Here is a 12,363-nt window from a genome sequence, read left to right on the forward strand (position 1 = left end):
TATTCATATTGCTTATAGGTGATGGCAGAGGTGATATTTGCAAAGATGACTTTGACAATGACAATGTCCCAGACATTTATGATGTATGCCCTGAAAACAATGCTATCAGTGAAACTGATTTCAGAAAGTTCCAAATGGTCCCCCTGGACCCCAAGGGAACAGCGCAGATTGATCCCAACTGGGTTATTCGCCATCAAGGGAAGGAACTGGTGCAGACTGCCAACTCTGATCCTGGAATAGCTGTAGGTGAGTATCAGATGTCTTTGAAAAAGTAACCAGTGAACTGGTAATAAGGAAAAAAATATTAGACGCACCTATTTGGTACTGCAAGCTTTGGACTGACACATGGGGACAGTGTATATACCCATATTAGAAACAGTTCAGTGCCGCTTGCCTTTGACCATTCATCTCATCACTGAATGTAATACACATAAAATACCCTCTGTAATACCCAGTAGAAGAACTTGATATAATACCTGCTGTCTTCAACCCTCTTTGTACACAACTTATTTCTCTCCAGAAACTTCTATGCAATAGGTAGGGGAGCGTAATAGCCACCTCTCCTACAGGTAAGGAAACTGAAAAAGATAGTTTACAGCTCCTGGCAAAACTCAGGATAGAGGTGGGACTCTTGGGTGTGAGTAGACAGACTCAGCATTGTAACTTGATGGTTTGTCTCTTTTGTTCTCTCCCAGGCTACGATGAGTTCAGCTCCGTTGACTTCAGTGGGACATTCTATGTTAACACAGACCGTGATGACGACTATGCTGGCTTTGTGTTTGGCTACCAGTCCAGCAGTCGGTTTTATGTTCTGATGTGGAAGCAGGTCACTCAGACCTACTGGGAGGACAAACCCACCAGGGCTTATGGCTATTCTGGTGTGTCGCTCAAAGTAGTGAATTCAACAACTGGTACTGGTGAACACTTAAGAAATGCTCTCTGGCACACAGGAAACACCCCTGGACAGGTGAGACATTTAAAACTTCAAGCCAACAATGCATGACTAATATTTCAAAAAGAAGGGGCATGTCTTGAAAAAAATTTCCTTTCACACCTCAATTTTTTTGCAGATTTTATCAGCTTTTCTTCAATTCCCATATTACTAATGTCAAAAATAACATTTGCATAGTGTTTCAAAGAAAACATTACACATATAAAAAAATATGAATGGAAAAAAGGACATGTATAAAAGGGAAGGTGTGGTGTGGTCTAAAGTCAAAGGAGTGAGAAGTCTCAGTTTTCCACAAATCCTTTGTGACCTCTGTATTGGCGCTTGCTTCTTCAGCATTCCAGCTTGTTTGAATTATACGTGGTTTAGAGTTCAGTAACCAGTGACAGCCAAAGAGAAAAGAAATTAAAACAAAAACTGCTGCTGTTCCAAATAGGGTCGAGCTGTGGAAGAAACTTGTGCCTTTTGGAAATGAAGTCATTGAGGTTTCGCATGTGGATAGGAATTTCATACTTCGGAGCTCCTTGCAAGAACAAGACCTTGACTGAGTGTGAGAGATTCCTAGGAGCAGGCCATAGGCAGTAAAATCTGTGCAATCTGCAGTCCCTCTGCTTTGGTGGGGGCACTGGTACAGATAGGAAACTGAGCATTGACTCTGGCAGCGTGGTGTGTGTGTGTGTGTGTGTGCAAACAGGGGCAGGACTTCATAAGGCGAGTCAGGTTCGATGCTGTAATGGTCTTCAGTGACTGCAGCCATGAAACTACACATAAGTAACTGATCAATAATTTCAGACAGAAATTTTCATTACTCTCACTTTATAAAAGAAGTCGGCTGATGATAACATCAAATGTCAAACGCTATTTTCAGTTTCATGCTCTGCAGCAAATAAGCTTTGGCTGCATGTACAGTTACTATAGTGGATGAACGGTTACTGGAGCACAGTCTGTTTCTAATAAAGCATTTCTATTCCTACTGTAGGTGCGTACTTTGTGGCATGATCCCAAGAACATTGGTTGGAAAGATTATACTGCTTACAGGTGGCATTTGATTCATAGGCCTAAAACGGGATTAATAAAGTAAGAAATGTTCCTGCATCTCTGTATTTTTTAGTAGCAAAAATTTTGTCTCTGATATAAGAGCTATGTTATCAGTTTCTTTGTTCTGATAATGATGATACTTGTGTGATAGTTCCAATATTTTGGGGGTATTTTTTTATCTTTAGAAAAAGTTATTTTCCTTTTCAGATGTATTTAATTTAGTCTGGATGGCTCAATAATTACATCAGCTAGATAGTCTTAAATGAAAGGGAAAAAAATAAATTTCTTAATAGCATTTCTGTAAAGGGACAAAAAATTCCTGAGCAAAACTCAAAGCAAGATTACAACATGAGATTCCTCCCCAGTCTCTGGAATTTGAATGAATGAAATTAATTAGAAACATCAGAATTGCCACAGGAAAGTAGGACAATGGCCTGTCTGCTTCAGCATCCTGTCCCCCATAGTGGCTTATGTGAGATACTGCAGAAGCAGCCATAAGCACATCTGTAATGCACACAAGGAGCTATGGGATATGACTTTCCTTGGGGTCCAGCTGTTTATCTGATGTTCCAAAGAATGAGCATTAACTGTCCATGTCAATTTTATCTTCTACTAACTATTGCAATGGTAAGGGACATTTTTCATGGGTCAGAGTCTGACCTTACTCTTAAATTCTTGTTTGTTCTTATGAGCAGAATACCTCAAGTTTCGTTTCATCCATGTTGCTGTTAGCTGTATCTTCCTTTGCAGAATTTACTTAGTGTCAGGCAAGGCATGTTTCAACTGGTATCCCGCTAGATTAATCTAGCATGACGATTTCTATGGTCCAGGGCATTAAATTCCTTCATTCTTTACGGTGGTTTTATGCAAAATAAATAAATAAAATCAAGTATTTCACAAATGTAGCCATTAAACCATTTCATTTGGACAGATATATGATAGATCAGTGTAATTTTTTGGGTTGGATGAATAATTTCTTAAACTCTTTCCATTGTTTTGGGCTTTTGAAATGTTGACAATTATGTTAAATAGGGTTATCTGAACACTAAAACCTGTCATTCTTTTTTCTGTTCTTTTTACTATCCATTAGATACTGCTTTCAGGGAGCAGTTTCACACTATTCTTTGGGCACCTTTCAGAAAACAAAACACTTCAAGGTAGAGCAAGTGTTGGACATGCTGTTCTGCCCAAGTAGAAATCTGTACCTAACCCTTGAGTTATAGGAAGTTGCTCAAGTGTGTTCATGTGAAGCCATCCTGCTTTTTATAACTAGTATATTGCCAATTGAAGCAGGACAATAATCTCTTTCTCCAGACTGTTCTAATTAACTGACTACAGAGTCACTCCTCATTTGACCCTGAGGCATTTAAAAGACTGAGATCCTAAGAACCTTGACTGTCTCAAGGTCTCTCATGAGAAGTGGAGAATCCAAGTTCAAGGAACTGCTACCTATCCAATAGAGATGGAAAATGAAGAGTCATCTTTAGAGGTCTTTTGGCTCCGGGGTGAATGCCTGAAATACTACCAAAAAACCCCCAAAACAAGCAAAAAAAGAACCCAAAAACCCAACAAACACCACTGCCAAAAAAACCCACCAAAAGAACCTGCAAAAACCCACAAGCCCATCCCGAGTTTTCCCTCTTTTCCAATTTATTATTAGTCTAGCTGTTCATGTATGAATCCTTCCATCTTTCATTAAGCTATTAAAATGTCTGAAATTTAGATTCAGCATGTCTCCAATTAATGTTTTCTTTGACTCTAAAGGGAGTTCTTCCAATTTCTGATGTTGGCCCTTGCGCCTAAAGATAAATAAATCAGCTGTTCACATAGCTGTAAAGACGACTTTGCTAAGTGATGTGGCAAGGTCCTGTGCTAACCTCTGAGTTCACAGGGACATGGGCTTATCAATGAATGCTAGTACATCACATAGTTCATTCCAGGAGACATGAATGTTCTAAATAAAGAATCAGGAAATCTTTTGCAGATGGTTTGCATAAAATTACTTATGGAACAGTTCCACTGCTTCTGATTAATGTGTTATGGCTGCTGGCCAGGTGGGTGTGAGATAAAGATGAGAAGTAAGTCTTACAATGAAGTTGGGTTGTGTGGTGCCTTGTTAAAAATAATTGTGTTTCAGTTCTTGGGAACGTTTACCAGCCCTTAGCACTGGACACTGCATTATCCTTCTTGTCTAATTTAAGTTATATTTTTCTTTACAGAGTTTTAGTGTATGAAGGGAAACAAGTCATGGTGGATTCTGGACCGATCTATGATACAACATTTGCTGGTGGACGATTAGGTCTTTTTGTCTTCTCTCAAGAGATGGTCTATTTCTCTGACCTCAAATATGAATGCAGAGGTTAGTTACGGAAAATGTCTGGAAAATGCTGAAGCTTTTTATAACCTATGGAACAATCACGAAATGTGGAAATGAAAAGTATCCTCTAGTTACAGAAAGCAATCTGTAATATCAGAGCATGGAGTAAACCTTGATTTGTTGAAATACCATAAATGTCCTTTGCCCCTACAGTAATCTCAATTTGAATAACAAAATCCAGATGTTTAATACTACCCACCTGGAAAAAATGAGATCGAAATATCTGAGCGAGATACGTGCTTAGAATTCTCTCTGCACATCCACTTTCCTTTGTAGGCTATTTCGGTGTCTCCTGCAGGCAGGCAGCTACTTCTGGATCACCCCTATTTCAAGAGACATGAAGGAGACAGCAGATATTTTTAATGAGCATGTCTGTCTATAGTGCCTTATAGGAAATGTTTTGAAATACAGAAAATGGTTTCCCAGGTTTTCTCATATACGACTTTTTATATATGTTTAGATACATAGGTGCACATACACATATGTGTATGTTTCTGTCTATATAGGCAGTTACCTATTTATATAAAATGTCCTTAACATTTGTAGGAAAGCACAAAACAGGCAATATAGTGCTGCATCCTTATGCTCTATCATGATGGAGCTCTGTTCTTGTGTGGTTGACTTCCTAATCAAATAAAACAACTACAATTAATATCTTTGTTGCCTTTTCTTTCAGATGCTTGAGCAATGGTTGCTGCATTACCAGCAAAGTACTGTAAGTGCTATGCAACCTCAACACCTCAGTACATCCTGGTACTCCCGGTTTCTATTTTTGTGTACCTCCTGTCCTCTGTCCTCGTGCTCCACTCACCAGGTACTTCCCTGCTGCCAGGAGTGCCTCAGCCATCCCTCCACCCAAGTGCCTTCTCCCAGCCAGGACTAACGAAACCTAAACGTGAGCGTCCAACCCACCACTGAAGCAAAAGCAGATTGATACATTAGAACACTTTTGTACAGTGAAAACTTAGCAAAACGCATTTGTTTGTTTATTTGTCTTTTTTAAGGAACGACGTTTACATATAAAAATGTAATTACTTAATGTATTTATATATATATATGGAAAAAAAAGAGGGGGTTGTTGATTATCAGTCATTGTCTTTAAGTGAGGAAAAATGTGTTTGAATAACTTTTTAGTTGTATGGTTGACACTTCCTTGCTCTGATCAGGGCTGGACTTCAGTAACGCGAAGCCTCTGGGTCTAATTTTAGCAAAATAATGGAGGGAAACACCAACAATATCGATAATAACAACAAAAATGCCTTTGGATAATAAAGTAAAGGTCAATTCTGAACATACTGTGATCCAAAAAGATATTCTTTAGCTGATGAGGATGCTCTTAATAATATCCATTAAAATTTCGGTTGGTAGAAATGTCAAATTTGCAACATAAAGCATTGTCTATTGGAGACTTAATTCAGGCCAAACAGAATTGAACAAGGAACTCAGTCAGATATGAAAGGGAGGAGTGATTCATTTAGACATCCAAAGCTAACTATTGTCTGACTTTCAAAAAAAATATTTTCAGTTGTTCCCTTTCCATCATATTTTGCATTCCCTTGTAATAAAGAATATACTATGGCCGTGTGGAGCAAAATGAACCTGAATCACTTTCCCACCTCTGCTGCAAAAAGCACTTTGACATCCTGAATCCTGATGTGGGTTTTTGAAAAGGTGGCAACGCCACTATTACTTAATTTGGTAACATAGGAATTTAAGGTTCCATTTATAAATATTTTGTTAGTATTTATTATGATTATCACACAGAGCTACCTTCTCTGATAATTTATTTTAAAGCATGCCATATAACGCATCAATAATACATTCACAAATAATGGTATTTTAAAGCTATTTTTAAAAGCATATCACAACATTTAGATATTGACAAAGCATAGTATACACTTAAGTATAGTTTCATGGGTTATATTCATGTATGCTTTAAACTTAAATGAATAATAATAAGGAATTTATAAATGGAACCTTATTATATACCCAGTTACCCTAATTTTAATATTGTTTATTGTTACCTATGTCTGCTGTATATAGAACTTCTTAAATAATGCTGAAGGGATACCAGTGTTTATTCTAAACAGATACAACAGTTACTCAGATATACAATAGTATAAACATGTTTAACAATTTGTTTTGTTTAAGTTGTATGAGCTTTGTTCACAAAAAGAACACATGCTGGTGTAATTTTATTCATAGATGGGTTTACTAATAGAATAATACAGTACCTCTGACGCCTTACAGGGCACAGTGAGCTAAATGTTGAATCAACTTTTTCTCCCTTGAAATAGATTTTGTTGCTATATTCATTAGAAAGGAATCCACAGTTGCTGGCTTTATTGCACATTTTATAGTGTTCATATTATCAAATCTTTTTTTGGTTTTGTTACTGATTTTTTTTATTTTGTTCTTTTTTTTTTCCAAATCCTCTTCATGAGGTTTTTAAATGTTTCAGTTTCTTACCTTTGGTGTTTCAATTTGTATCCCCAAGTCCCAAGCAGAAGGGAGGGTGACTTCATTAAATGTAATGATTGTAATGGCTGTGTAGGGTTTTTTGTTTTGTCAGAGAGAGACATCAGTGTCTCAGTGTGGGGGTGAAGATGTTAATATTTGGACTGTATCATAATTTTCCTATTCTATGTAAATTATTTATAATGTTTTTAAATTTCTTTTTCATTTTTTTCCTTGCAAGTATGTGTGAGAGAGAGTGGGATCAATGAAATTTCATTTTGTTTTGCCAAAGATTGTAAATAATTATTTATTTGTTTACATGGACGGAGCTTTATCATTTAACGTCCTGATTCATTTAGTCAGATCCTCATTTATATACATATATATATTTTAAGAAATTAATGATAGGAAATAAACTGTAAAAAGGTTTTATAAACAAAATTCTCTTTACATTTTTTATAGTTAAAATGTTTCTTTAAAGAAAGTATTCAATTCACCAAAGCCCTCAGTTAAATAAACCTCTTGCCTTGTTAAAAACTAGTTCCTTTCAAGTAAACCAGCAAATCTGCTGCTTGGTTACAAATCATTGACTGTCTTCTAAGATTGTAAACAGCAGGTTTCCTAGTCTCTTTGACAAGATATCATTCCTCATGAAGTCTTTATCTGGCAAACTATCCCAAATTTTATTTATGGCATTATGACTGAGAAATTTTGGTCCTGCTTCTTTTTTTTTTAAGCTGGACTCGTACACGCATTCTCTATATTGTGTCTTGGCTGATGTGTTTGAACAAATATACGAATCTATTCTACAGCTGCTTCTGCTATGAGTCCCATCTGAGTCATTGGGACAGGTTGGTGTGAGCGAGGATGCCTTCATGCTGGAGAATTTCAGGATCAAGTGAATCGTCACTAACCAAACAGAGTAAAATACAAGAAAAAATTCTTAGCATGATAGGTCATTGCCATGACTATAAACTGCTCCCAGGGAGGGGAATTTGAATTGGATTAAGAAAAGTAAGAATACCCAACATGCCAAAATGCCAATTTTGAGGTGTGAACTCAAGTGATATTCTCTTATCTCTCTCTAGATATCCTAACCACTTTTCTTGGCATTACAGACATACCAGCTACTTGCTTTCCTTGGCTTTTGGTTCCAATGCAAGCACCCAGAACATTACACAAGAAAGCCACATAGTCTTTAGCACAATCTTTTGATGAGTCCTTTAAAATAACACAACTTCTCAGGATTGTTGAGATCTGGCTTCATTACATTGTTCATAGCATGATCAAGATCCTGTTTATAGCGTGATCAAGATCTTGTACCCCATGTTCTAAATATAGTCTGATATAAGTGACTTTTGAGCATGAGCATTCAATAATGATTTGAATGAAAAAAAAAAAAATAATCTGTTTGTGGCAACCGAACCAAACCTTGCAAAACAGACCCAGGGAAACAAAATGACTGGAAAAGTGAAACCGTTAACAGCAGCACTTCAGGGTCCCTCAGAAAAACAGAGAGGGAAGGACCAAAAAAGCAAATATTATACTGTGAATGATCAGGTTCACATGAAGCAGTGACATCCTCTGACCTCTGCCCATTCTTCTAACTACAGATTTTTGAAGATATTCAAAAATATTTGGTTAATTTGGGAAAAATACCTATTTAAAAAATTTACAGCCTCTGCACTTTTGGTTCCCAGAGAGATACAGGCATTGAAAAAGGCAGCCTGAAATCCCTGCAGAGAGGCTGTTTTTCTCACAAGGGGAAGCAGAGTAGAGCAGACACTGATTCTGCCAGTGCCTCCTGGGTGATACTAGCCAGAACTTTTTTCATTTTCCTGGGCATCAGGCTCTCATCTCCTAAAAGGCAACGACAAATTTTCTCCCCTTTGAAATCCTTTTGGTAAGTTTTCTGTATCTTATTTTTTCTGGGCCAGCCAATAAACCAGGAAATACTGAAATCCTGAAATTAAGTTCTGATGAGACCTCTTGACCACTTTTAAAACATGGCATTTTCAGATAAACTTTGGATAAGCCTCTGAATTCTGAAAAACTAAGCTGAACTCACAGCATTTAAGGATTTTTCCATTATAAGAGTAACACATTTACCATGATTTCTTCCATACAGGAAGGAAAAAAATCCACCCAAGATCATACGTGTGATTTCACACATTAGGCAGCCCAAATATTAGCATCATGAATGCTAACATCTGTGTCTGTTCCTTGGTAGCTACACAATGAGAGCAGAAGCTGAACAGACTATCATAGTCAGTGGGCCAGATCCTCATCTTGGTCAGCTCAGTAGGAGTTTTGCTATGGACTTGAGTGATATCTGGATGAGATTCAGGGTTTGGGTTGTGCTGCAAACCACCATAGAGGAAGAGCCCTAATGCTCGCATGGGAACATCTGCTCTCTAAAGCCATTTGAAAAATAAATAACTGTGTAATAACTTGGCAGAGTCTTGTTCCCAATGTGGAGAAGACCACCCTTGAAGATCAGGAAGGGGGATTTTGAAGCAAAAGAAACCTGGGATTCATTAAACCAAGGGTCCTTCTGATCCATTATCCTGCTTCTTGAAAGCTGCCAGTACCAGATGCAGCAGAGGAAGGTGTGAACTCTTTATAATTAAAAAATCATACATTAGCATGCCTAGAAGGGAAGTCATTCCTAGCTCCATGCAGTTAATGGGTGGTTCATGCCTGCATTCCTGCATGGCTTATTTTGCACTAATATAACTGTAAATATTCTTGTTGTTCATATAAATATCTTGGGTTTTTAATCTCACTTTATGACCTATTGAGAGTTCTTGAGGTTGATTATACATGATATACAGTATAAATTTCCTTCTACCAATTTCAGGTCTGTTACTGTTTAATTTCATTGACAGGCTTTATTTCTCACAGGCTTTGGGAAGGCGTGAATAGTATATATTTCATCGTAAAACTGCGTGTTAGAAAAACTTTTTACTGCTTTACTTTTACTGCCTGTGTGCATGTGTCTGTAATGGGGTCATGCAGTACATCAAAGGTAGGAGAATTTCCTCTGCTTGCTGAAAAGATTGGCAGTCATGTTGCAGTTCTGTTCACTAAAAAAAATCTACTTGTTTTGCAAAGAATAGGTGTCATTCTGTGCTGGTATTGTTACTGATGTTTTTCCCAGCCGTCTGCTATGACCACAAATGGAATAAGGCAAATGAGTTGGATAGATCTCTCACAGCCTTTTATCCTATCAATGATCATTGATTGTTACCCATTCATCTTGATATTTGTAGAGCTAGACATGAACATGCTTGGTGTTGTTCCTTTAGAAGAAAGTGAATTCCTTTTCAAAAGGCTGCTGAGCATTTCTAGACTCTTTTCAGCACCATTCTCTGGATGCTGGAGGCATGCATTGCAAATCACACTTCAAATCTTACAACAGCTATAATAAAGTAATGCATAACTTGGTTTTAGTCATTGAGATTACATAGTCATTCAGTAACTTTTAGGAGATATAGTCTTCACACTCCCTTTGTGAGCTGATTTCCTCTCTAAATTATGCTGACACAAAAGAAAACAAGGGAGCGAGTAGAAAGCTGCAGGCTCTGTCAGCTGCTGCAATGGATAATTTTTGACCAACGCCTTTTTAAATATGTGAAGAAAATGAAACCCAGAGTTTTCAGTTTCATGTAAGGCAGGTTTGTCTCAGATAGTCTTCTGACTGATCATTCAAAACACTTTGCTTCCTGAAGTCACTGCTGCTGCCTTCTTTAAAGTAGCAACAACATTCAATAGAAATTTTAGGGAGGGATCTGCCTATCATAAGTAGACAATTATTCAAGATATGGCATAAACAATATCTTGGCTTACTTTAACACATATTCAGAAGTAGTGGCTACCAATTGTTAAGAGATTTCTTGCTGGTGAGACTCAAGCTCTTTATAGTTAGGTTGTGGAGCCCAAGAAAATGAATCTCTCCCTGATTTCTGAAGATTCAACTGCAGTGTCTCTGCTCTAAGATTTTGCAGTCAGAAGTAAAGGACCACCCAGCGGGCCATGGATTTAATCCAGTGGGTTTGACTACACACAGTAGCTCAGCCTTGAAGTTGAGGAAGAGGGGACAATGCCAAGAGCTGAAACCAGTGACATGGAACATCACTAGCTTTCAGTTACAAAGATATTGGCAATCACTGCTCTAGACAGCAGCACTTCTCCATTTAGAGAGAGAAGTTCCAATGTTTATAAAGAAGAGCAGCAGCAGAAAGAAAACCAGAACACTGTTAAATGCTCAAGTTAAACTTTACACAATTTTCAGAGAAATGGAGAATCCACAGGCAGTAAAATGCAAGAGACCACATTTTTAGCGTGTTTTTTTTTCTTATTAGAAATTCTACTTTTAAATTAAGTGCAGAAAAAAGACAAAAATAAAGTGTCCCTCTGCATTCAGTTTTTTTATTAATATATCAATAAAAATTTCCCACTTGTTTAAGAAAGAAACATCCTCTATTGTACACAGAGGGAACAGAGAGGACTACTATCTATACAGTGCCAAATCCTTCTATAAAATTTAATTCCTTGCTTTCAATGAAGACTTTGTAGTTTTCTTGGTTTATTCAACAATATTAAAATGGTCAAATATAATAAATTACTCTCTTGGATCATCTGACATGTTGTCTCCATTGAAGACGGGTGTCCAGAGCTTGAACTAGACCTTTTATCAGTATTATTCATTAAATAGAAAGGAATTAAGCCATTCTTGGTTATAGGCAGGAAGATTGCTCAAATCTGAGTAAAAACTATATCTTCTATCACTGGACAACCAAGAAACCTATCATTCTTCATGCCTAGCAGCAGCCTTCCCTGTGGTATGTGAAGATAATTTCCTCCCTTTCTTAAATATGAGGGATAGGGAAACTATGGTTAAACAGAAATGAAGCAGAGGGCTTCTGAGAACTAGGTCAATGTCTTTATCACAAGATCATCCATTTCAAAAAAGCCAGGCACAAGTCATTGTGACAGCAATATGAAAACATCGGCTCCCCTTATGTTCCATTCAGACTTTCATCTAACAATGAATTAACCTCCCTTTAAGAGAAATGAAGACAGACAATCATAAAAATTGTCTTATTTGAATGTTTCCATATTCCCTTTTTTACATCTGAAAAGTCTGGTTGTTCATCCAACCATGGAGCACTATGCTGGGGAGACAAATCAAAAGAACACTCTTCTGTTAACTTGCTAGGTTTGGCAATTTGAGACCTATGCAGTGGAAGGCCCAGATTTCTATCTCCAGTTTTGAGTACAGAAAAATGGATCAGAGCCAATAGTTACTTTAATAAATGACCCAGGCATTTAATGTATTATCTGAGGTTATTAGTTAGAAAAATAACTTTTCTGGAATACTTTAACAAGAAGGGAAATATTTACTGTATTGCATTTGAAAATGAGTGGATAATATCCACTTTTCTGCAGTGATTGAAGGGTCTTTCATGTAAAATCTTTCAGCTCTTAGATTTATTTTTTTTGTTCCATTTCCATCTTTGGTAATCTTCTGTGAACAAAA

General features: G+C 37.2%; 1 protein-coding gene across 1 annotated transcript in view; it reads left to right on the plus strand.

The window, feature by feature from the left end:
• THBS2 (thrombospondin 2) overlaps nucleotides 1-7,108 on the plus strand; it is a 33,495-nt gene extending 26,387 nt beyond the window's left edge. The window contains exons 18-22 of the mRNA XM_014951254.1: nucleotides 19-246; nucleotides 696-967; nucleotides 1,929-2,026; nucleotides 4,207-4,346; nucleotides 5,041-7,108. Of these exons, the coding sequence (XP_014806740.1) occupies nucleotides 19-246; nucleotides 696-967; nucleotides 1,929-2,026; nucleotides 4,207-4,346; nucleotides 5,041-5,048 (746 nt within the window). The 3' untranslated portion in view covers nucleotides 5,049-7,108. The remainder of the gene's footprint in view (nucleotides 1-18; nucleotides 247-695; nucleotides 968-1,928; nucleotides 2,027-4,206; nucleotides 4,347-5,040) is intronic.
• The last annotated feature ends 5,255 nt before the right edge of the window (nucleotides 7,109-12,363 follow it).

This window comes from Calidris pugnax, unplaced genomic scaffold (genome assembly GCF_001431845.1).
Source record: "Calidris pugnax isolate Ruff unplaced genomic scaffold, ASM143184v1 scaffold24, whole genome shotgun sequence".
Taxonomy (NCBI): Eukaryota; Metazoa; Chordata; class Aves; order Charadriiformes; family Scolopacidae; genus Calidris; species Calidris pugnax.